The 24,631-nt window shown below is 34.4% G+C and overlaps 1 protein-coding gene across 5 annotated transcripts in view; it reads right to left on the bottom strand.

The window, feature by feature from the left end:
• Positions 1–24,631, bottom strand: part of NALCN (sodium leak channel, non-selective) — a 345,832-nt gene that overhangs the window by 286,697 nt on the left and 34,504 nt on the right. For all 5 annotated transcript variants that reach the window (XM_023218071.3, XM_023218072.3, XM_023218074.3 and 2 more), the window contains exons 4-6: positions 21,453–21,536; positions 19,813–19,952; positions 19,593–19,721 (exon numbers count right to left, since the gene is read on the bottom strand). In XM_023218071.3, the coding sequence (XP_023073839.1) occupies positions 19,593–19,721; positions 19,813–19,952; positions 21,453–21,536 (353 nt within the window). The remainder of the gene's footprint in view (positions 1–19,592; positions 19,722–19,812; positions 19,953–21,452; positions 21,537–24,631) is intronic.

Below are 24,631 nucleotides of genomic sequence, written 5' to 3'. Positions count from 1 at the left end.
AGACAAGAAATAACTAAGATCAGAGCAGAACTGAAGGAGACAGTGACACAAGAAGTCATTCAAAAAATTAATGAATACCGGAGCTGGGTCTCTTGAAAAAAGTAACAAAACAGATAGACTGCTAGCTAAACTGATAAAGAAGAAAGGAGAGAAGAATCAAATAGACACAATAAAAAATGATAACGGGGATATCACCACTGACCCCACAGAAATACAAAATACCATTAGAATACTATAAACACCTCTACCGAAATAAACTAGAAAATCTAGAAGAAATGGATAAATTCCTGGACACACACACTCTCCCAAGAAGTCAGCTCCCTAAATAGACTAATAACAAGTTCTGAAATTTAGGTAGTAATTAATAGCCTATCACCCAATAAAAAGCCCAGGGCCAGAAAGATTCACAGCCAAATTCTACCAGAGGTACAAAGAGGAGCTGGTGTCATTCCTTCTGAAACTATTCCAAAAAATTGAAAGGAGGGACTCCTTTCTAATTCATTTTATGAGGTCAGCATCATCCTGATACTAAAACCTGGCAGAGACACAACAACAACAAAAAGAAAATGTCAGGCCATTATCCCTGATGAACATCAATGCAAAAATCCTCAATAAAATACTGGCAAACTGAATCCAACAGCACATCAAAAAGCTTACCCACCACAAACAAGTCGGCTTCATCCCGGAAGTGTAAGTCTGGTTCAGCATACACAAATCAATAAATGTAATGTACCACATAAACAGAACCAGAGACAAAAGCCACACGATTATCTCAACAGATGCAGAAAAAGCCTTTGATAAAATTCAACAACTCTTCATGTTAAAAGTTTTCAATAAACTAGGTATTGATGGAACATATCTCAAAATAATAAGTGCTATTTGTGACAAACCCATAGCCAATATCATACTGAATAGGCAAAAGTTGGAAGCATTCCTTTTGAAAACTGGCGCAAGACAAGGATGCCCTCTCTCACCACTCCTGTTCAACATAGTATTGGAAGTTCCGGCCAGGGCAATCAGTCAAGAGAAAGAAATAAAGCGTATTTAAATAGGGAGAGAGGAAGTGAAATTTTCTGTTTCCAGATGACATGATTCTGTATTTAGAAAATCCCAGCATCTCAGCCCCAAAACTCCTTAACCTAATAAGCAACTTCAGCAAATCTCAGGATATAAAATCGATGTGCAAAAATCACAAGTATTCCTATACACCAAAAACACACAAGCAGAGAGCAAATCATGAGTGAACTCCCATTCACAATTGCTACAAAGAGAATAAAATACATAGGAATACAACTTACAAGGGATGTGAAGGACCTCTTCAAGAATTACAAACTTCTGCTCAAGGGAATAAGAGAGGACACAAACAAATGGAAAAACATTCCATCCTCATGGATAGGAAAAATCAGTATCATGAAAATGGTCATATTGCTTAAAATAAATTATAGATTCAATGCTATTCCCATTGACATTCTTCACAGAATTAGAAAAAAAACAACCCTAAATTTCATATGGAACCAAAAAAGAGCCTGTATAGCCAAGACAATCCTTAGCAAAAAGAACAAAGCTGGAGGCATCATGCTACTTGACTTCAAACTATACTACAAGGCTACAGTAACCAAAACAGCATGGTACTGGTATCAAAACAGACATATAGACCAACGGAACAGAACAGAGACCTCAGAAATAACACCACGCATCTACAACCATCTGATCTTCAACAAACCTGACAAAAACAAGCAGAGGGGAAAGGATTCCCTATTTAATAAATGGTGCTGAGAAAACTTGCTACCCATATGCAGAAATCTAAAACTGGAACCCCTTATACCTTATACAAAAATTAACTCAAGATAGATTAAAGACTTAAATGTTAAACCCATAACCATACCCTAGAAGAAAACTTAGGCAATACCATTCAGGACATAGACATGGCCAATGATTTCATGATGAAAATGCTAAAAGCAATGGCAAGAAAAGCCAAAATAGACAAATGGGATCTAATTAAACTAGACGCACTAAAGAGCTTATGCACAGCAAAAGAAACTATCATCAGAGTGAAAAGGCAACCAGAATGGGAGAAAATTTTTGCAATCTACCCATCTGACAAAGGTCTAATAACCTAGAATCTATAAGAAATGTAGACAAATTTACAAGAAAAAAGAAACAACCCCATCAAAAAGTGAACAAAGGATATGAACAGACTCTTCTCAAAAGAAGACATTTATGCATCCAACAAACATGAGAAAAGCTCAACATCACTGATCATTAAAGAAATGCAAATCAAAACCACAATGAGATACCCTCTCACACCAGTCAGAATGGCGATTATTAAAAAGTCAAAAAACAATAAATGCTGGCGAGGATGTGGAGAAATAGGAATGCTTCTACACTGTTGGTAGGAATGTAAATTAGTTCAACTATTGTGGAAGACAATGTAATGATTCATCAAGGATCTAGAACCAGAAATACCATTTGACCCAGCTATCCCATTACTGGGTATATACCCAAAAGAATATAAATCATTCAACTGTAAAGATACATGCACATGTATGTTTACTGCAACACTATTTACAACAGCAAAGACATGGATCCAACACAAATACCCATCAATGATAGACTGGACTAAGCAAATATGGGACATATACACCACAGAATACTATGCAGCCATTGAAAGAAATGAGATCATATCCTTTGCAGGGACATGGATGAAGCTGGAAGCCATCATCTTCAGCAAACTAACACAGGATCAGAAAACCAAACAGTGCATGTTCTCACTCATAAGTGGGCGTTGAACAATGAGAATATATGGACATAGGGAGGGCAATGACACATAATGGGGTCTGTCGGTGGGTGGGGGGCAGGGGGAGGGACAGCATTAGGACAAATATCTAATGCATGCAGGGCTTAAAACCTAGATGATGGGTTGATAGGTGCAGCAAACCACCATGGCACATGTATATCTATGTAGCAAACCTGCACATTCTGCACATGTACCCCAGAACTTCAAGTAAATTTTTAAAAAAGCAAACAAGTAAATAAATAGATACAAAGTAGAAAAAAAGAAGAAAATACTTATTTAACAGGATGGCATTTATTACCCAGAAAGTTCTGAAAAAAAATTATTAGGAGATACTTGCTCCCTAGGGTGCTAAAGAAAGACTACTTAAAATCAACATTACAAATTACAGAACATGAAAGACAACTGTATCTTGAACTTTGCATAAAACCAACGTCTCTTGATGGTTAAATTTAGACTACAATTTACTTTTGAGGGGGCAATATCGCAGTAGTGATGCTGTGTCCTTCTGTATGCATCAGTACATCATAAAAATTTGTCCTAGTGCAGTTAACATTAATGATTCACTTGGTTAAAGAGCTCTCGGACAGACCATTGCACTACAGAGTTAATTATTTTTCTCTTCATTATTAGGTATCTTTATGCAGCTGATGTTCATAAACCATCACATTTAATCTGGCAGCTGCCCTTCTTTCTTAGGTTTTATTTGCATATATCTGTCTTTGGTAAATAAAAGCTCTCATCTTTGTTTACATGCCAGAAAAACTACAAAAAATAAAAAAATAAAAAATAAAAAAACACACACACACAGGCTCTTCCACTTACTGAATTTTTGAAAAAATATTCTTCTTTGGCTAAAAACATTGACATTACTGGTGAGCTTGTCAAAAATTCAGAAACTGAGGCTTTCTTCCAGATCTTCTGAAAAAATAATCTACACATTAACACGATCTCCACTTTATTGTACACATTAAAATTTGAGAGGTACCTTTTAAGTCAATATGTCTTTTCCACCTAAAAAATATACACAGCTCATTCTCTATGATACAAATATAGAACTCAAAAATGTAAGAAAAAAATAAAGCACTTAGTCTTTCTTTTTCTTTCTTTCTTTCTTTTTCTTTCTATTTTCTTTCTTTTCTTTCTTTCTTTCCTCTCTTTCTCTCCTTCTTTCTTTCTATCTCTAATTCTCTTTCCCCCCCTCCCTCCCTCCCTCCCTCCCTCCCTCCCTCCCTCCCTCCCTTCCTTCCTTCCTTCCTTCCTTCCTTCCTTCCTTCCTTCCTTCCTCAATGGAATTTCACTCTGTGACCCAGGGTAGAAAGCAGTGGTGTGATCTCGGTTCCCTGCAACCTCCCCCACCTCCCAGGCTCCAGCAATTCTCATGCCTCAGCCTCCCAAGTAGCTGGGATCACAGGTGCACGCTACTATTCCCAGCTATTTTTTGTATTTTCAGTAGAGATGGGGTTCCACCATATTGCCCAGGTTGGTCTTGAACTCCTAGTCTCAAGTCATCTGCCCATCTTGACCTCTCAAAGTGCTGGGATTACAGGCATGAGTCACCATTCCCTGCCAGTTTCAGGTATTTCTTTATAGCAATGAAAGAATGGATTTACACACTCCCTAATGATGTGAACATGAAAAGTAAAGTCGGTGAGGGATTTTAAAAGTGCCAATGCCCCTGACGACTCCAACCACGCTCAACCACAAAGTGCACTACCCCAATTCAATCTCTGGAAATAAGAACATGTAAGAGTCACTAAATAAGTAAAATTGAGATGGTTGTCCATCCCAGAAAACAAAGACATACCTGCCTCTTTGCAGGAAAGACAGGAGGCTCTAATTACTTCTGGTCCTCCTTAGACATTGCTGGGGAAATAGTCTTAAGGGAAGAGGACATGCATGCCACCCTCAGGGAGGGCAGTAAGCAGCTAGCTAGAAGACTAACATTTATTTGAAGACTCAAGGTCTATTTTTTTAAAAAGCCATGTAATTTTGTGTTCTACTCTATAACAAATCTTTTGGAGTTTAATCGCAAAACTAAAATTTTAAATGACTGATTTCTAACCTGCCAATTCTGAGCATCTCAGCCTTGCCTAAAAAATATCAATCACAAATGTGGCTTGGAATCAGTAGTTTTTACAAATTTTGCCAGGTGATTTTCTTTAGCAAAGAGACTTCATCTTAAAAATTAATTTTCAAAATTTACTAGTGGTGTTGCTGTAGTTATGCATACTTATTATGGTTTCTATCATGGGGAAAACCAAGCTGGTTGGGTGGAACCTGAGATAAAAAAGTGATAGTAAATATTGATTCTATGGAGGCAACCACAGTAAACACTATTTGTGAGGGACTGAATAGGTAGAGCTCCTCATTCCCACATTCACAGAGGATGTTAGAAGTTCCAGTGCATGCTTGTAGAATTCAGTCTTAAAATAAGTAATTGTAACTAACCACTTACTCATATGTCCCATTGAGAACTTGTCTTCTAAGAATATGCTCCTTATAACTAAAGGAAAACTAAATATTTTATTCAAACAGTTTGGACACACATGTTGAAGGAAGATTATCTCACACACTGACCAAGTTATAACTGAAAGCATAGAAAGCAGTGTGAGGGAGAAATGGGTCTAGTCTTGCTTCTGATACAAGCTGTTTCATCTTAGCCATTTTATTTAACTTTACTGAGCTCCAATTTCCTTGGCTGTAACATATAGTGTAAAAACGGAACATAACTTACCGGATTGTTATAAGTATTAAGTGAGAAAATAACATAAAACAATTGTTTAATAAAAGTTATTTACCACTAATAATAAGAACCTTATAACCTACAATATTATATTATCTTCTTTTTGGGAGGTAAACATATGATCAAAAGACTGATCAAAATAAATTACATTTCTTTTAAATCCCCATTCAAACTGCCCAGTTTTCCTTTTGTGTACTGAAGACTCTCACAAACGTTTTTGCTATTCTGGTAAAAATCATGCTGGTATTAATTTTCATCTGAAAGTTCAATTTATTCTGAAATATATTCATATATTTATAAATATTATTATCATATGAAAGGCTGACTTCTGGCACCTCAGGTGGTTCACATCTTGGAGATCAATGTGCACAACAATTTTAAAAGAGATATATAGATAGTACTAAAAATATATAACATATCACTAGTTTATAGATTTAGATGAAGTTGAATCCCATGAATCATAACATATACATAGGGATAGATAGCAGACTTAATAAAAACTTTAATGTAGAAATTATACTACATATATTATAAAGAGCCAATGTAAATGACGAGTTAATGGGTGCAGCACACCAACATGGCACATGCATACATATGTAACAAACCTGCACGTTGTGCACATGCACCCTAGAACATAAAGTATAATTTAAAAAAAGAGCTTATACATATGGATGTAGATCTCTATGTGTATCAATGTTTATGAATGTACAATTAAAATACAGAAGTTTCTCAAATGGTAAAACATACATGGGCTTGGAAGTTAGACTTGAGTTCAAATTCTGGCTCTCTCACTTACCATCTGGACATATTATTTAACCTCCCAGAAATGCAAAGATGGCTTAACATATGGAAATCAATAAACATGATATATTACATAAACAAACCAGGAACAAAAACCATATTATTATTTCAATAGATGTAGAAAAAGCATTTGGTAAAATTCAACATCTCTTTATCATGAAAACACTAAAAAATTGAGTATAAAATGAATATAACTCAAAACAATAAAGACCATATTTAACAAACCCATGGCTAACATCATACCAAAGGGGGAAAAAATCAAAAGTCTTTCTGCTAAGATCTGGAACAAGATCAGGATGCCCATTTGCATCCCATTTATTCAACATACTATTGGAAGTTCTAGCCAGAGGGATCAGATAAGAGAAAGAAATAAACGACATCCAAATTGGAAAGGAAGAAATAAAATTATCCTCATTTGCAGATGACATGATCTTATACTTAGAAAACCCTAAAGACTCCACCAAAAACTGTTAGAAATGATAAGCAAATCCAGTAAATTACAGGATACAAAACCAACACACAAAAATTAATAGCATTTATATATACCAACAGTGAACAATCTGAAAAATAAATCAAGAAAACAACCCCATTTACAATATTTATAAAAAAATTAAAAATGCCTAGGAATAATTGTGACTAAAGAAGTGAAAGATCTCTATAATGAAAACTATCACACTCTGATGAAAGAAATTGAAGTGGACACAAAAAATGGAAAGATATTCTATGCTCATGAATTGGAAGAATTAACATTGTTAAAATGTCAACATAACCCGAAGCAATCTACAGTTTCAATGCAATCCCTATCAAAATACCAATGACATTCTTCACTGGAATATAAAAAACTATCCTAAAATTTATATAAAACACAAAAGATTCTGAATAACCAACGCAATCCCATGCAAAAAGAACAAAGCTGGAGGCATCATACTGACTGACTTCAAAATATATTACAAAGCTATAGCAACCAAATCAGCATGGTACTGACAAAAAACAGAAAACATCCCAATGGAACGGAATAGAGAACCCAAAAATAAATGCATGCTTTTACAGCCAACTCATTCTTGATAAAGGTGCCAAGAACATTAGTATCTCTCATCATATAAAAATCAAATAATAAAGGATTAAAGACTTAAATCTAAGAACTGAATCTATGAAACTCCTAGAAGAAAACATTGGGCAAATGCTCCAGGACACTGGTCTGGGCATTTTTTGGGGGGCTAAAATCTGAAAAGCACAGGCAACTAAAGCAAAAAAAGATAAAAGGGATTGAATCAAGCTCAAAATTCTGCACAGCAAAGGAAACAATCAACAAATTGAAGTGACAGCCCAAAGAATAAGGGAAAATATCTGCAAATGATACAACTGACAAGGGAATAATAACCAGAATATATAAAGAACTCAAATAACTCAATGGGAAAAAATCTAATAATCTGATTAAGAAATGGGCAAAAAATCTGAATAGACATTTCTCAAAAGAAGACATACAAATGGCAAATAGGTATATAAAAATGGGTAACATCACTAATCGTCAGTGAAATGGAAATAAAAACTACAGTGAAATATTAAGTCACCCCAGTTAAAATGGCTTTTATAAAAAATACAGTGAAAGTTGGTGAGAATGCAGAGAAACAGGAACCCTCATACACTGTTGGTGGGAATGCAAATTTTGACAACCACTGTGAAAAACAGTGTGGACTGAAAAAAACTAAACATGGAACGACTCTATGATCCAGCAATTTCAGTACTGGGTATAAATCCAAAGGGAGGAAATCTATATATTGAAGAGATAGCGGCACTCACATGTTGACTGCAGCACTATTCCAAACAGCCAAAATATGGAATCAATCTAACTGCCCACCAATGGATAAATGGATAAAGAAACTGTGATATGTATCTATACAGACACACAATGTAATACCATTCAGCCATAAAAATAAGTGAAATCCTGTCGTTTGCAGCAGCATGGATGGAACTGGAGGTCATTATATTAAAAGAAATAAGCTAAGCACAGAAAAACAAATATCACATCATCTCACTCATATGTAGGCCCTAAGTAAGTGGATCTTATGAAGAAGGAGAATAGATTGGTTGTTACCAGAGAAGGGGAAGGGTAAAGGTCAGGGTTGGATGAAGAAAGATTGGTGAATAGGTACAAAAATACAGTCAGATAAAAGAAAAAAGACCTAGTGTTTGATAAATCAGTAGGGTGACTATAGTAAACAGTAATCTATTATATATTTAAAAATAGTTAGAAGAGAATAATTCAAGTGTTCCCACTATTAAGAAAAATGTTTCAGGTAATGGATATGCCAATTGCCCTGATTTGATTATTATGCCTTACATGAATGTATCAAAATATCACATGTACTCCAAAAATACATCTATTGTGTCAATAAACATAAATAAACACATATGAATCAAGAAGATGTCATAGAACGTTGCATGAATTTGGGGCAATTATGATTTTACATATTCTACAAAACTGTCTTTTGATAAAGTCCTTGGAAATTAAAAATTAATGTTCTAAATTTCAGTATGTTTCGATTTGTATTTCTTTTTTTTTCCTTTTTTGACTTTTATTTTAGATTCAGGGATACATGTGCAGGTTGGTTACAGAGGTAAACTGTGTGTCAAGGGGATGTGGCGTACAGATTGTTTCACTCAGATAATAAGCAGAGCACCTAACAAGTAGTTTTTCAATCCTCACCTTCCTCTCACCCTCCACCCTCAGGTAGGCCCCAGTGTCTGTTGTTCCCTTCTTTGTGTCCATATGTACTCAGTGGTTAGCTCTCATTCATAAGTGAGAACAAGCGGTATTTGATTTTCTGTTCCTGTGTAAGTTTGCTTAGGATAATGACCTCCAGCTTCATTCATGTTGCTACAAAGGACATAGTCTCATTCTTTCTCTTGGCTGCATAGTATTCCATGAAAAAAACTCTTTATTTTGTCAACAAAATTTATAAGACAATACTTCACTTATTTGCCAAGTACCCTAAAGAATATGTGACAAATAAATTTAGTTAATACATTTTAATTTATTTATTTTAATAAACTTAAAATTTATTTGGGCCAGCAAGAGCAAACTGCAAAAAATTCAACTTTATATTATCTCTAATTCAATTCTTGGTGATATCTTACAAAATACCAAGTTCTATAAACTTCCCCTGGGCAAGGTGACCATAAAATGCATTGTCTACATTGAGATTCCTTAAAATTGAATAAGAGGCTGTTAGTGATTACTTTGAAACAGTAGGAATAAACCAAGATTGTCCTGGGCATCTGTGATGTGTGATCACCCTACCTCCGGGCTTAAAGCTAGTGGTCCAGTCATCGCAAATATGTTCCTGAGTTCCTATTTGAATCCTGCTCTCTCTGTATTAAACTTTTATATATTTAATGGTTACATTTACTTACCTTAAAGTTTTTCTAATTATGTCACTCTTGGAAGTAAGATTTCATTATTTGATACTGAGCTATGAATACGTTTTTCTTCTTTTTCAGGAATGAGAATAAAGTGTCAGGTAAGTCTTCATCTTTTCTATTTAACCTGCCAGCTCATTTTTGAACATTCCTGTTCCAGCTTCAGGGAGATTTCTGCCATCACAGTTGGTATTTCGCAACACCTGTTTCTGCCACAAGCCATTGCTCTTCTCAACTTCCTTTAGGAAATGAGCTGCTTTGCTTAGTCAAATCTCATTACTCTTTTCATAATTGCCTTAGGTAGCCATTCATTATCAGAGAAGAATCTAAAGCTTTACTAGCACTGCTACTGAAGACATAGCTAAGATTCCCTGCTATTGGACCTTACAAGAACTAAGCTCCATTTAAAAGCAAAACTGTATATATTGTGTTGCTTCTTTATCTTGTTTGCCTCACATACTAAACAGAATCAGTTCTGGCGGTCAGCTATGAAACCCAAGATATGCAAGCTTCTGGTCTGAAACCTCTGTCACGATTAGGCTATAATACATGCAAATCAATTAGGCAGAAGTTAGAACAATTGTTAACAATTTCTCTTAATCGTTTCTCTTAAATAATTAAGAGAAATGAGGTCACGGCAGTAGCTGGCAACACTGATTGCTGAAAACACTGCCATCATACCTTAGCTTAATATGTGACTCAGAGATGTGTATCATAAATTTTAAAAATAGTATTATTTTTAATTGACAAATCATAATTGTATTACATTAATGCAGCACCAGGTGATGTTTTGATAGATGTATACAAGACGCAACGGTTAAATCGGGCCAATTAACATATCCATCATATCACTTAACTCTTTTGTGATGATACATTTGTAATTTACTTTTTTTTTTTTTTTTTTTTTTTAGACGGAGTCTCTCTCTGTTTCCGGGGCTGGAGTGCAGTGGCCGGATCTCAGCTCACTGCAAGCTCCGCCTCCCGGGTTTACGCCATTCTCCTGCCTCAGCCTCCGGAGTAGCTGGGACTACAGGCGCCCGCCACCTCGCCCGGCTAGATTTTTGTATTTTTTAGTAGAGACGGGGTTTCACCGGGTTAGCCAGGATGGTCTCGATCTCCTGACCTCGTGAGCCGCCCGTCTCGGCCTCCCAAAGTGCTGGGATTACAGGCGTGAGCCACCGCGCCCGGCTAAAATTTACTTTCTTAGTTTTGTTGAAACGCATTATTATGAACCATTATTAACCATTATTATTAACCATTATTAATGCATTATTATTAACGCATTATTATTGATCATTGTCACCCTGTTGTGCAATGGATCTCAAAACTTACTCTTCCTGCCTAGCTGAAACTTCGTCCCCTTTGATCAGCAACTCCTCATTCCCTTGTGGCCCCATCTTCTTCCCGTTGCAGCCCCTGGTAACCATCATTCTCCGCTCTACTTCAATGAATTAACTTGTTAGGATTCCACATATGCGTGAGATCATGCAGTATTGATCTTTTGTGCCTGGCTTATTTCACTTAGCATAATGTCCTCTAGATTCATTCATTCCTGTTATTCCAAATGACAGAATTTCTTTTTTTTAAAAAATTCATAGTTCAGAGGATACAAAAGGAAACAAAAAAGTTTCAAAAAAAGTTCAAATCAATTAACATTTTCTGTTTTATTTTGAGTTTGAATATTTCTTGAGTCTCTAAGAGTAAAACTAAATTTATGTCTGGGCTAATAGTAATGGTGAAGTGGTGCTGACAGTTTTTCTGCTTATGTGTGGGGCTTTAAAATGCAATAATACTGAACTGAAATATTGTTTTAAATTGAGGCTGGATATGGTGGCTCAGGCCTTTAATCCAGCACTTTGGGAGGCTGAGGCAGGTGGATCTCTTGGGGTCAGGAGTTTGAGACCAGCCTGGCCAACATGATGAAGCCCTGTCTCTACTAAAAATACAAAAATTAGCCGGGTGTGGTGGCACGTGCCTGTAGTCCCAGCTACTTGGGGGGCTGAGGCAGGAGAATCTCTTGAACGTGGGAGATGGATGTTTCAGTAAGCTGAGATCATGCCACTGCACTCCAGCCTGGGTGTCAGAGTGAGAGTCAGTCTCAAAAAAAACAACAACAAAAAAGATATTATTGATAGATTCCTGAATGAATCATCAAAGCTATAACAACTGTGATTATGAGCAACATTACTACTAAGTGGCTAGTTACGCATTTTCCTCTCAAATAGTAAACGAAGAGTCACATAAAAAGAAGACAAAATAAATGGGTGTGTGTGTGTGTGTGTGTGTGTGTGTGTGTGTGTGTATGCTACCAGGCAGGTTTTACACATATGGGAAAGATAAAAATGCAGCCATTTCACTATAATGGCTATGTCTCAGGTAACTAAGCACTCTGCCAACATTTATGAAATTTTTCATGGTGAACTTCATTTTTGGGATAGAGTAATGAGCTGGAGCTAATATTTAGATCACGAGGCATGTTTTAATGCATTTTTTCAGTATCATTCTTTTCTTGGTACCAAATACAGCATGGAACTAGCAAAGAATACTCACTGAAGCAACTCTAGGGTCATGAGTTCAGAAGACATTCGTGTATCTGTTCTCAATTTCTGTGATCATTTATGTGCCAGTATGAGCTTTGGTTTGTCAGCATAATGCCTGCTCTTCTAGCTGCATTTACAAGTTTTATAACTCTCACATTCTGACTTGGTTTTAATAAAACAGTAATTTGAAGCCAGCCCCCTGTACCCCCCACAGTACTACACAGTTGCTATCTTATCCAGAAGATTTCCCTGTTCTTCATCTCCATATTTATTGTCTCCAACCCACACAATATCTTTATCCATTTTCATATTCACTCATAGAACAATCTAGGCATATTCTACAGCCTACATACACTAAAAAAAAAAAAAAAAAAAAAAAAAAAAAAAAAAAAAAAAAAAAAAAAAGAATCCAACTACCTACAGATTTTCTTCCATGTATTTGTCTCTTCCCTCACCCACACAGTCAACTCCCTTACTCAACACTTGCTTCAATTTTCTTACTCTGTGTAAGAACTAATTCACTGCTTCTTTCTGCTTAAACTTTGTTTTTCTATTTTAAGCCATTTCTCCTTTCCTGCTTTTAACAACTTACTTTTCTCTGTGTTTCTTTTTTATTTCATCTTCTTTATCAATTTGTCATCATGTTAATATTATCTGTCTAAATATAATGTTATCAACCATGCCTTCAATAAATAGTTACTAATTATTTATTCTGTGTTAGGATACTAGGTAGTAAGGATAAAAAGATGAACATAACACAATATTCTCTTCCCCTTTCCCATATGTATCCTCAAGGATCTTAGAGAAAAATAGAAAAAAAATAGCTATGAATGTAAGTCCTGGTTCTCGCAAGACGGACTGTACCAAATTCAACTCCTTCCACTACAAACAAATAGATAACATTACAAACTCCACATTCGGGCTCACAATAAAAAAAATGCTTTCCAAAATGTCAAAACCTAGGAAGGAAAGCAGTAAATGAGTATGAAAGGAAGGAACATGAGTTGACATAGTGTTACAAATGGGAGCTAGGTACCCAGTATCCAAGAGCTTGGGTTTTAATGCCCACATGAGGCGGAAGACCAGGTCTTGAGCCCATGTAAAGCTTAAAGCTGGAAATACGACCCCATGCATAAAGCTAGACCATAATTTGAAAGACTTTCAGAGTGTGATATTGGTAAAGAGATAGTCCAATAGACCAGTGAAGCACAGTGGAGCCCCAAAGGAACAGACCCATGTATAGACGGGGAATTAGTGAATGAGACAGGTGAAGCTAAACTCAGTGGGTAATAGTACACAATAAATAGTGCAGGCACAATTGCTTAACCATATGAAAAATTAGATTTCTACCTCACACTGAGACATTTTAGGTAGTTTTAGTAGGTGTAACTGACATAACATAAACCACACATACAAAAGTGTACAGTTTGATAAGTTTTGGCACATGTACAGAACCACAGTGAAGACAATGAACATATCAATAAACCCCAAAGGTTTCTTGATGCCCCTTTGTAATTCCTTATTTCTACCACAACCTTTATCACTAGGCAACTGCTGATTTATTTTCTATCATTAAAGTTAAGTTTGCATTTTCTAGAATTTTATATAAATGGACTCATAGAATATGTCATCTTTTTAAATCTGGATTTATTCAGTCATCATAATTATTTTGAGATTTATCCAAGATGCTGTATACATCAATAGTTCATTATTTATTATTAATAAACAATATTTATTATATGGATATACCATCATTAGTTTATCTATCTATCTGTTCATGGAAATTTGGGTTGTCACTAGTTTGGAGTATTATGAATAAAGTTGCTGTGGGCATTCATGTGTAAATCTTTGTATGGACATACATTTTTACTTCTTTTGGTTTAATACCTGGAGTGGAATAAATGAGAGATGTGACAGGTGCCTGTTCAAGGTTTTTTCTTTCTTTCTTTTTTATTTCTTAGAGACTGAGTCTCACTGTATCCCCCAGGCTGGAGTGCAGTGATGCAATCATAGCTCACTCTGGTCTCGAACTCCTAGGCTCAAGTGATTCCCCCACCTCAGTCTCCCAAAGTGCTGAGATTACAGGCATGTGCCACTGTACCCAGCCTGATCAACTTTTTTTTTTTTTTTAACAGAGTTGTAATATTTGTTGTAAAGTTGTAATATTTGTACCATCCTCTACGCCCCACAAAATAGCTTATGGGAGTTAGTTTCTTCTCATCATTAATGCTGTATGCCACGCACTGATGCAGAGGACAAAATAAATTTGGTAGGCACCATTTGATTCACTTATTTAAAAAACACACAAAATCTCCAAGGATTTGAAAGTGGAATGAGAGTTGCTGATTAGGGCATCTAACTAGTTGGTCCACGCTCTCTTATTACTGAATTTCTTCTTCATTTACGCTCTTAGCAATGGGCTTAATTTCATCACCACCAGGCTGGGCTCAGGATTGTGCAGCCCATGCTCTAAAACTAAGAATTTGTCATGTGCTCCCTTTTATTGTCAATCCAGGAATGGTCTAATGCACCCTTAAGAAATTGTGGGAAAAAAAACAATTGGTTAATAAGATAAAAGGTGATTAAATAAAAATAAATTATTTTAGAGTTATAAATTACTTTAGAGTTATGATTATTGAAAAATTTGAAATGTCATGTTCTTGACCCATCATATACTCTGGAAGCTAATTAGGAAAAAAATTCAAAATTCATGATGATAAAAAGGTCAGCCCATCTGAAAGATACAATGACACTTTATGCGCCTAATTAAAGTTGAAAATTATATAAAGCAAAAACTGACAAAAATAAGAGAGATTGAAATTTTTTCTCATGTGTAGAAAATTGAATAGCTCTCTCAGAAATTGATAGAACAACCCTGATTTTAAAAACCAAGAAGAATAGAACTACCTAGAACAAATTATCAGCCAACTTGACTTCGGTGACATTTATAGGTATTATACTCAAAAACTGCAGACTTAACTTTCTTTTCTTCAAATTCTCATGGAATTTTCACCAATTTAGACCACATAATGCTCCTTAAAATGATTCCTAATGAATTTCAAAAGGCTGAAATTTCACAGGGACTATTGTCTGACCACAACAGAATAAAATTATGCTCCCAAATAACATTTTTAGAAAATCTCATCCTTCTAAAAATACACTTCTAAATAACCTATGGGCCAAAAGAGAAATCACGTATGATATTAGAAGACACTTGAATAATAATAAAAATACAACATATTAACATTTTGGAAATGCAGGTAAAACAATGCTTAGAGAAAAATTATATTTTTAAATTATTGTATTACAAAAATGTTAAAAGATGCCTATACACCTTTGTTTTATGAAATATGAAAAAGAAAATAAAAACTAAAAGCAGAAATAAGGAAATAAATGAAGATAAAAAATCAATGTGAAAAACAGACTAACAACAGGGAACATTAAATAGGGCAAAGATTCTTGTGTGTGTGTGAAAAGATTAATACAATTGAGAAGACATGAAAAAATGGAGAGAGATACAAATTATCAATGTCAGGAAAAACATGACTTATTACCACTATTCTACAGATGTTAAAAAGATAATCATGCTTAAAAGATAATCGGAGGGCATTTGTATAAACATTATGCAATATTGACAATCTATAAAAATAGGTAAGATCTTTGAAAAGCAAAATTTACCAACTTAACAGAACAAGAAAGATAACAACTCCATAGCTCTGTATGTTGAATACATTTAATTTGTAATGAAAACCGTTCTCACAAAGAAAATTTCAGGCCCTGAGTTTTACTCATGAATTCTATCAAACATTTAAGAAAGAAAGTATATGAATCTTATATTAACCTTTGGAAACATGTTCCGCTTGTTTTATGAGGACAGCATTACCCAGATTTCAAAATCTGGTAAAGATATTTCAATTTAAAAAGCCTAAAAATAATGCTCCTTGTGAACAAAGATGCAATAATTTGTAACAAAACATTAGCAAATCAAATCTTACAAGGCATAAAGAGGAATACAATATGACCAAATTAGCAATATACCAGAAATGCAAGATTGGCTTCTATTAAAAAAAATCCATCATGTAATTCAGTACATTAACAGAATAAAAGAGAAAGGCACTGGACAAAATATACATACATCAATGATTAAAAACTCTTAGCACCATAGGAATTAAAGATAACTTCCTCACTTTGAAAACTCTTCAGCTCACCTCCCGCTTAACAGAAATACTGAAAGCTTCTCCTAAGACATTGATGTCCATTCCAACCACTAAATTAAGACTACATCTTGACCCTTACCTCATGAGAAACACACAAATTAATTTGAGAAGGATCATAATTTTCAGGGAGTACCTCATAAGAAATACATAAGTCAATTTGAGAAGGATGATAATTTTCAGAAAGTAGAATAATAAATGCAACAACTTACTCTCTGGATTTAATTCTGACAGAAAAAGGAAATAGTTCCCTCAAGACATATATAATAAATATGTAAAGATTTTTATATTCACCAAAATCTCAATAAAGTGGGTAGAGACATAATTTCAATAGTAGGGGAAAATAAAAATATGTCCAGAAAATGGTTATCAAAAAGTTATTTTCCAAGGCTATTTTGAACAACAATAATGAAGAGTGGGAGTGGGGTTAGTAGCAACAGTGTTTTTCTTTTAAAAATAATTTTGAGTAGATTATTCACTCACATCATGCAAGAATAAAAATTACATTAAAAAACAAGAAAAAATGAGATTGTTACTTCAACATAATTCTATGGATAATCAAGGAAGGCATGGTATCTGTCCACACTTAGGTGAACCTAAGGTAAATTTGTTTCTTTCTTTCATTTTTTGAGACAGAGTCTCACTCTGTGGCACAGGCTGGAGTGCAGTGGTGCGATCTCAGCTCACTGCAATCTTCACCTCCTGGGTTCAAGCAATTCTCCTGTCTCAGCCTCCTGAGTAGCTGGGATTACAGGTGCCCGCCACCATGCCCAGCTAATTTTTGTATTTTTAGTAGAGATGGGGTTTCACCATATTGGTCAGACTGGTCTGGAACTCCTGACCTCAGGTTGTCTACCCGCCTCAGCCTTCCAAAGTGCTGGGATTACAGGTGTGAGCCACAGTGTTCGGCCCCCTAAGGTAAATTTCTAAGTAGGTATGAGATGCATGCATATACCTTCTAAATAAAAATAAAATAAAATAAAATAAAATAAAATAAAATAAAATAAAATAAAATAAAATAAAATGAATTAAGGCCTTGACTAATAGGTAATGCTTTACTGTTTAACATTTAACCAGTGAAATTATACTGATGCTTTTGAAGTTACTGCATTCATTCCTATTTTCTTAGAAACTTGCACATGCCTCCTGGTCTAAAAACACGTGGAAACAAAATCTCTACCCTTTTGGAGCTGACATTCTTTGGGGTGGTGCAATGGCAAGCAATTAAATTCACTTTTAGTTTTTAGTACATTATGTAATTATTAGGAGTTGCATAATATACATATACTATTTGTGCATGAATTAGAAATTCAATTATTAAATTTACTTCTGGGAGAGACTAATAATTAAATGACCATTATAAATGTGAAATAAACTCAGAATTAATTTAGTTACTTTGTCAGTAAAATAACATAGCCATGAATTAGTCATAGATGTTTTCCTTTCACATTCTTACAAGCGTAAATTTTGGTCTTCTTTATTGCTCTTTCCTTTTTTTTTTTTTTTTAACATGTTATCTCTCTTTTGGAGGATACACTTATACCTACCACCTCAGCATGTAAGCGTGTTTATATATTTCTTTATGACAACAAAGTAATGATGGCTAGCATACAGTGAATGCCTTTACTATGTGCTGGTCACTGCTTGTCTTTACATTCATTCCCTCACTTACTCTTCCTGACACCTCTAGAAAGTATGTCCTGTTATTAATGTACTTCACTGAGGAATAACCTAAATAATACATGCAAACTCATACAATAAAGTGTTGGAATTAAGCCAAGCTTATCATGATGTCTATACTCACAGAGATATTCACTTACTTGTGGTTTATCTACTTTGTATATATATACATAGACTTTATGAAAAAAATGCTCCAAGTGCAGAAAACACAACATAATCCTTTCAATATTTTTAAACTCAATGATCCTTATATACCCAATTGGTTTGTAAGTAGATATTGATACATTAAAAATATTTTGAAGACGAATGGCTGCTTGTAATCTCTTTTTGAATTTTATAAAGTGCTTTAACTCTAATTTCTATGATTTGAATCAAGATTTTTTCAACTGGTAATTTACGGATGAGTTCTTCATTTATAAATAGACAAATTCCGATGTGAAGATTTGAATACAAGGTGTAAAATCAATTGTATTATCCCCAATCCCTGCTGCCCTGAAATCTGGCATAGTCATATCTGTTGCACTTCTGGGTTGTGCTTGGAACCCCAAACTCTATATCTAGCCAACACCTAATGGGACAGTTCTGGACCATCCAGGGGCCAACATCCCACTCTGCTCTCCCCTGCCATCACATCCCTGGAGTTGTATATTTACAATGATTAGCCAAGTATAAGAAGCAGGTGCCCTATTGCATAATACATAATAGGTAATTGAAGTACATACATTCTGTCTTACCCACCAACCCTACAACAGACAAATGCAACAGATAGTATGTAGTGTTTTGTCTAGAAACAGTGTTATAATCATTTGGGAAACTATTTTAGGGAATGATGACCAAAGTTAATAATAATAAAAATGAGGATTTTTCCTAACATGTAACTCACTCTAATATGAAAAACTTCCTCAGTGAAGCTTTAGGTTTCTGTTATTATGTTAGCACATTCCCCATTTTGCCACACTGAGAAAGGTTTCTAAATGTATACTTTGCATTTGCTTAATCTACTTTCCCACCAGCTTACATTTTCCAATCTGTCTTGTTTCAAATACTTGTCTTTAAAAATTGGACAAAACAGAAATTAGCCGAGCATGGTGGTGCATGCCTGTAGTCCCAGCTACTCGGGAGGCTGAGGCAGGAGAAACGCTTGAACCTGGGACGCGGAGGTTGCAGCGAGCTGAGATCACACCACTGCACTCCAGTCTCGCGACCGAGCGAGACTCCATCTCAAAAATAAGATAAAATAAAATAAAAATTGGACAAAACAATACTGAGGAAGCAGAGACACAGAACAAAGAGGACATAAACACTGAAAAATCTGACACAGAGGTTATTCTCATGAAAATTACAGAGATAGCTTTGTTAATCAACCAGATTAAAATGTAGTTAATAGATAAACTTACCCCGGTTTTGTGTCATTTACTACACAGTGATAAGTAAATGTTCCAAACATCTGAACTCCTAAAATTCCATAAAGAAGTAGAAAGAAAAGTAGGAAAATGGAAACACTCCATATTTGTTCTCCTGATCGCCTAGGGAAAAAAAGAAGTAGGTAAAGTACACAACACTTACGAAAAAACTTCATAAACTTTTCCTCTTAACTTATTGTAAAGTAGCACTCACTTTAAAATATTTGTAATTCTGGTCCTTGGCAGTTCAAATCGGAAATAAATCCGGAATGCTCGGATCATAATCAGTGGCCGTGGAATCCGCAACATGCCCCAAGGTGACATCTGATCAACTATATCAGCAATTTCAAACACCTACAAATTAAAAGATGGGTAAATGAGGTCGGATTTTCCCTTAGCATTGCTCATACTCATGGAATATACAGATGTTAGCAGCATAAGTAGGTGCATCTCTGCTCTGAATTTACTCCTACATTATTTTCCACCAAAATCCACTTTCTTTTGAGTATATTTTGAATCTATAGCTATCTTAACAGAAACAAATACATAAACTAATGAGAACATCATTAATCTTGTTCATTTCCTGTCTCATTCATTAAGACAGTGTTGAATTACAGGAAGTGCCAACTTAGAATATAAAACAAGTATGCTGTCTTTCTCATTAATAATGTTCTTTGGTGGAGGCTTTTGAATATCTAGAAAATAAAGTAATAGAGAAAGGGCTAAAATTATGAAACACTATTTACTAACAGAGGCAAAATAATAATTAGAAGTGTTTGTCAATCACACAATAGTTATTCAATGGAAAAGGACATATTAATATGAGAAACGATTCAACCTGAGAAAGCTGATTAAAAAATATATGAGTGATGAAATTAAATTGTGGGAAAGGTGAACTTTATAAAAATAAGAAAGGAAAGCTTATCAACAAACATTATGTGATGAGTTGGCAGAACGGTCTGTGATGTTTTGAATTCTGAATTTTTAAATAAAGAATAGATGAATAAACTCTAGAGACCAGTACAACATTGTACCCATAGTTAACAATAATTTATTGTACAGTTAAAATTCATTAAAACAGTAGATCTCATGTTATGGGTTCTTACCACAATCAAATCAAAACAGATCAAATAAAATCAAAAGAATATAGTAACTTTAGTTGAATTAAAAGGCAAAATCATGTCTGAATGAATGCGTAATTCTACTTATTTTCCAATCAAATCTCTCCTGTAAGCCTTTTTAATGTATGTTCCCCATCTCTTATAATAAAGCATTTAATATTTGCAATGTAGTATTTTATGTTGGCTAATACCCATCCAAATATGAGAAGACTAGACTTTAAATTTTTAAGTTTGATTTTTTATTTACAAGTATAGAAATAAAACTCCACACTGTTTCCTTCATTTCAGGGACTATATATATCTGATTAATAGCTAACAATTTTCTATAGTATTGATTTTCATTTCTGATTGAGAAATAATTCACAAATGTAACTGACAATAATTAAGATATTATAGCTATTGACTTTTCTAACAATAAAATGTTTGACGTGATACAAATGCTAATTATGCAGATGTGATCATTACCCCTTGCATACATCAAATATCACTCAGTTCCCCATAAATACATACAAGTAATATGTATCAATTAAAATTAATTTTTCAAATTTCAAATATGTCAGAGTAAACAGATTAATCACATCAGTTAAAAGAAAAATAAAATAAACATAATGCTGTAGGCAGTTACACAATCACATTTGATATATATTTTGTAATATTTCTATTTAGACTTTTAATGCAAAATAATTCCCATTTGGGAGAATACCCCCTTGTAATTTAAAAAATATTTAATTACCTGTAGCACCAAAGAAACCCAAAGGCAAAAGACCATAAATCCATCAAAAACACACCAGCGATCTTTCACGTAGGAACTATCCCCCTAAAAATAAATTTTACATGGCATTATTAGGGAGAGCAAATATTTTAAAGAAAAATCTGTGGAGGAAAATGTCAAATGTTAATTCAATAAAAGCTATCTACAATTTTTGTATCATAATAGAACAGACTTTCACAACGAATAAGTTTAGCATTTTAAGTAGCATTACTTATAAGAAAAATATTTTATAAAAGACAAGCAACTGCAGAACTTTGCAGTTAAAATATTTAATTCATGGAAAGGGAAAATATCACATTTTTTTCTCTCAGCCACACAAATTCTAACACTTAAAGAACCAGAAGCCATTCTTCCAAATATGCTATGTAGGTCCTAAAGCCAGCTCCCTGTCTACAAGAACCAAGAGCACACTGTGGTCAACAGGAAGGTCTTTAAAACTGTTAGGTTTAGCATCATTAGTAGGAAAATTAACAAGGCATTCACTTCAAGCTGATTAAAAAGTGAAGAAGAAAAAAAGCTCATTATCACTGGTCATTAGAAAAATGCAAATCAAAACCACAATAAGATACCATCTCACGCCAGTTTAATGGCGATCATTAAAAAGTAAGGAAACAACAGATGCTGGAGAGGATGTGGAGAAATAGAAACACTTTTACACTGTTGGTGGAGTGTAAATTAGTTCAACCATTGTAAAAGACAGTGTGGCGATTCCTCAAGGATCTAGAACCAGAAATACCATTTGACCTAGCAATTCCATTACTGGGTATATACCCAAAGGATTATAAATCATTCTACTATAAAGACACATACACATATATGTTTGTTGAAGCACTATTCACAATAGCAAAAACTTGGAACCAATCCAAATGCCCATCAATCACAGACTGGATAAAGAAAATGTGGTACATATACACTATGGAATATTGCGCAGCCATAAAAAAAGGATGAGTTCATGTTTCTTGAAGGGACATGGATGAAGCTGGAAACCATCATTCTCAGCAAACTAACACAGGAACAGAAAATCGAACACCGCATGTTCTCACTCATAAGTGCAAGTTGAACAATGAGAACATATGGACACAGGGAGGGGAACATCACACACTGGGGCCTGTCAGGGGGTGGGGGGCTAGGGGAGGGACAGCATTAGGAGAAACACCTAATGTAGATGACGGGTTGATGGGTGCGGCAAACCGCCATGTGTATTTGTATGTATGCTAAAAATATTATTTGTGCTATGTAATAGGACATAGGTATACATATATATACCTAGGTATACATGCTACATGGGATGTGTATCCCTATGTAACAAAACTGCTGCAAATGTACCCCAAAACTTAAAATATAATAATAATAAAAAGACCTAACTATCCTAAATATATATGCACTTTACACAGGAACACCCAAATGTATAAAGCAAGTTCTTAGAGATGTTCAAAGAGACTTACAGTTCTGCACAATAATAATGGGAGATTTCAACACCTGACAGTATTAGATCATTAAGGCAAAAACCCCCAAAGATCAAATGGAGCTGGTAGACATCTACAGAACTTTCCACTGTATATATGTGGATATATATATACACATATATATACATTTTTTCTCATTGTCACATAGCACGTATTCTAAAATCAACACTTAATCAGATATAAAACACCTCTCAGAAAATGCAAAAGAACTGAAATCAAAACAACTATTCTCTTGGACCACAGTGCAATAAAAATAGAATCCAAGACTAACCAAAAAAAGTGAAGAAGAAACTTGTCTTAATTTGCAAGGAAAATATATATTGACTTTAATTTTAATTGGGATTGTATATGTAAAAGAAAGATAAAGATGTACCACTTTCAGTTTTGAATAGGGAATCTATTCTGACATTAGAATGTATGTTTTAATAACATGGGAATTTAAAAAAAAAAAGCCTTTGGAATAATAAAACAGAAAACTTCATGAGGTCAAAAATTAGAAACTTTAAATAGAAAAGCCTTTGCTTTTTTAGGACTATCCCATTAAGTCATTAATTCTGTAGTCATCCATGTAACTCAATTTTTAATTCAGTCACATATATTATTATCTCCTCTAATTAAACCTGCTGGGGAAATAAAAATAGAAATAAAATGTCAAGATTTCAAATCAAATGATAAAACATGTTGCAGGATATTGACATAAGCTTCCACCTTTAGTAACAAATAGGTGTCCAAATATCTTCTTGAGAGGTTTCTGGAAATAATTTATGGTGTATGCAAAACTAACACTATGATAAAACACTTAATGGGAGTTTTCTGACTGAAAAATGAAGTATAAATTCAACTTAATGAACATTGAGTAAGTGCCTGTTTTACATTAGAGGATATATAATGTCTAGCTAACACACACACACACACACACACACACACACACCACCATCAGCACCAGCAACAACCAAAAGAACAACAATCTTGTAGAAAAAACATATGTGAACATATCCAGCTAATATATAAGGCAAAATAACTTAAAGTTATAAACATGGTAGGAAAGATGGTAAGATTAATTCTATGGGGAGTTTAGAGAAACTAATGTTAATTCCCAAATGAATGAACAAATAATGTTTTCAGTAGCAAGATAATCAACCAAACTTGGTGACTCCTGGGTTTGGGAAGACTCACAAAAGAGATATGAAAGCTAACTCTGAAGCTTGGCTCTGGGTGACAAGAAGGACAATGGCCCTATTAAACTGTGTGACTATCATTATATGAAGATACTACTGGTGCTCCTGGTGTTGATGTGTTTATGTGTGCTACACGTAAACACATCACAAAGGTTAAATATACAACAAATAATTTAAGGTGTTTTTATAGGGATCTTCAACATTTTTTATAACTGTGTTTTTTAAAAGTTGTGTTAAAGATCTCACAAACACCTTTAACTATAAGCATCATACTTGCCTCATATATTGCACAATTAATTGAAAATGTAAATTAATTATAATCTAAATACAGATAATATAGCCAATATAAATTTGACTTTTATCTGAGCCTTTGATTAACACCCAAGAAGATAATAGAATATGAATTATGTAAGTTGTGCTTTGCCTTCCTGCCTTCTTTCCTTCCTTCTTTCCTTCCTTCCTTCCTTCCTTCCTTCCTTCCTTCCTTCCTTCCTTC

This window comes from Piliocolobus tephrosceles, chromosome X, assembly GCF_002776525.5.
Source record: "Piliocolobus tephrosceles isolate RC106 chromosome X, ASM277652v3, whole genome shotgun sequence".
In the NCBI taxonomy this organism is placed as follows: domain Eukaryota; kingdom Metazoa; phylum Chordata; class Mammalia; order Primates; family Cercopithecidae; genus Piliocolobus; species Piliocolobus tephrosceles.
Note: the sequence above shows the minus strand (reverse complement) of the source record. Positions and strands in the feature narration are given on the sequence as shown.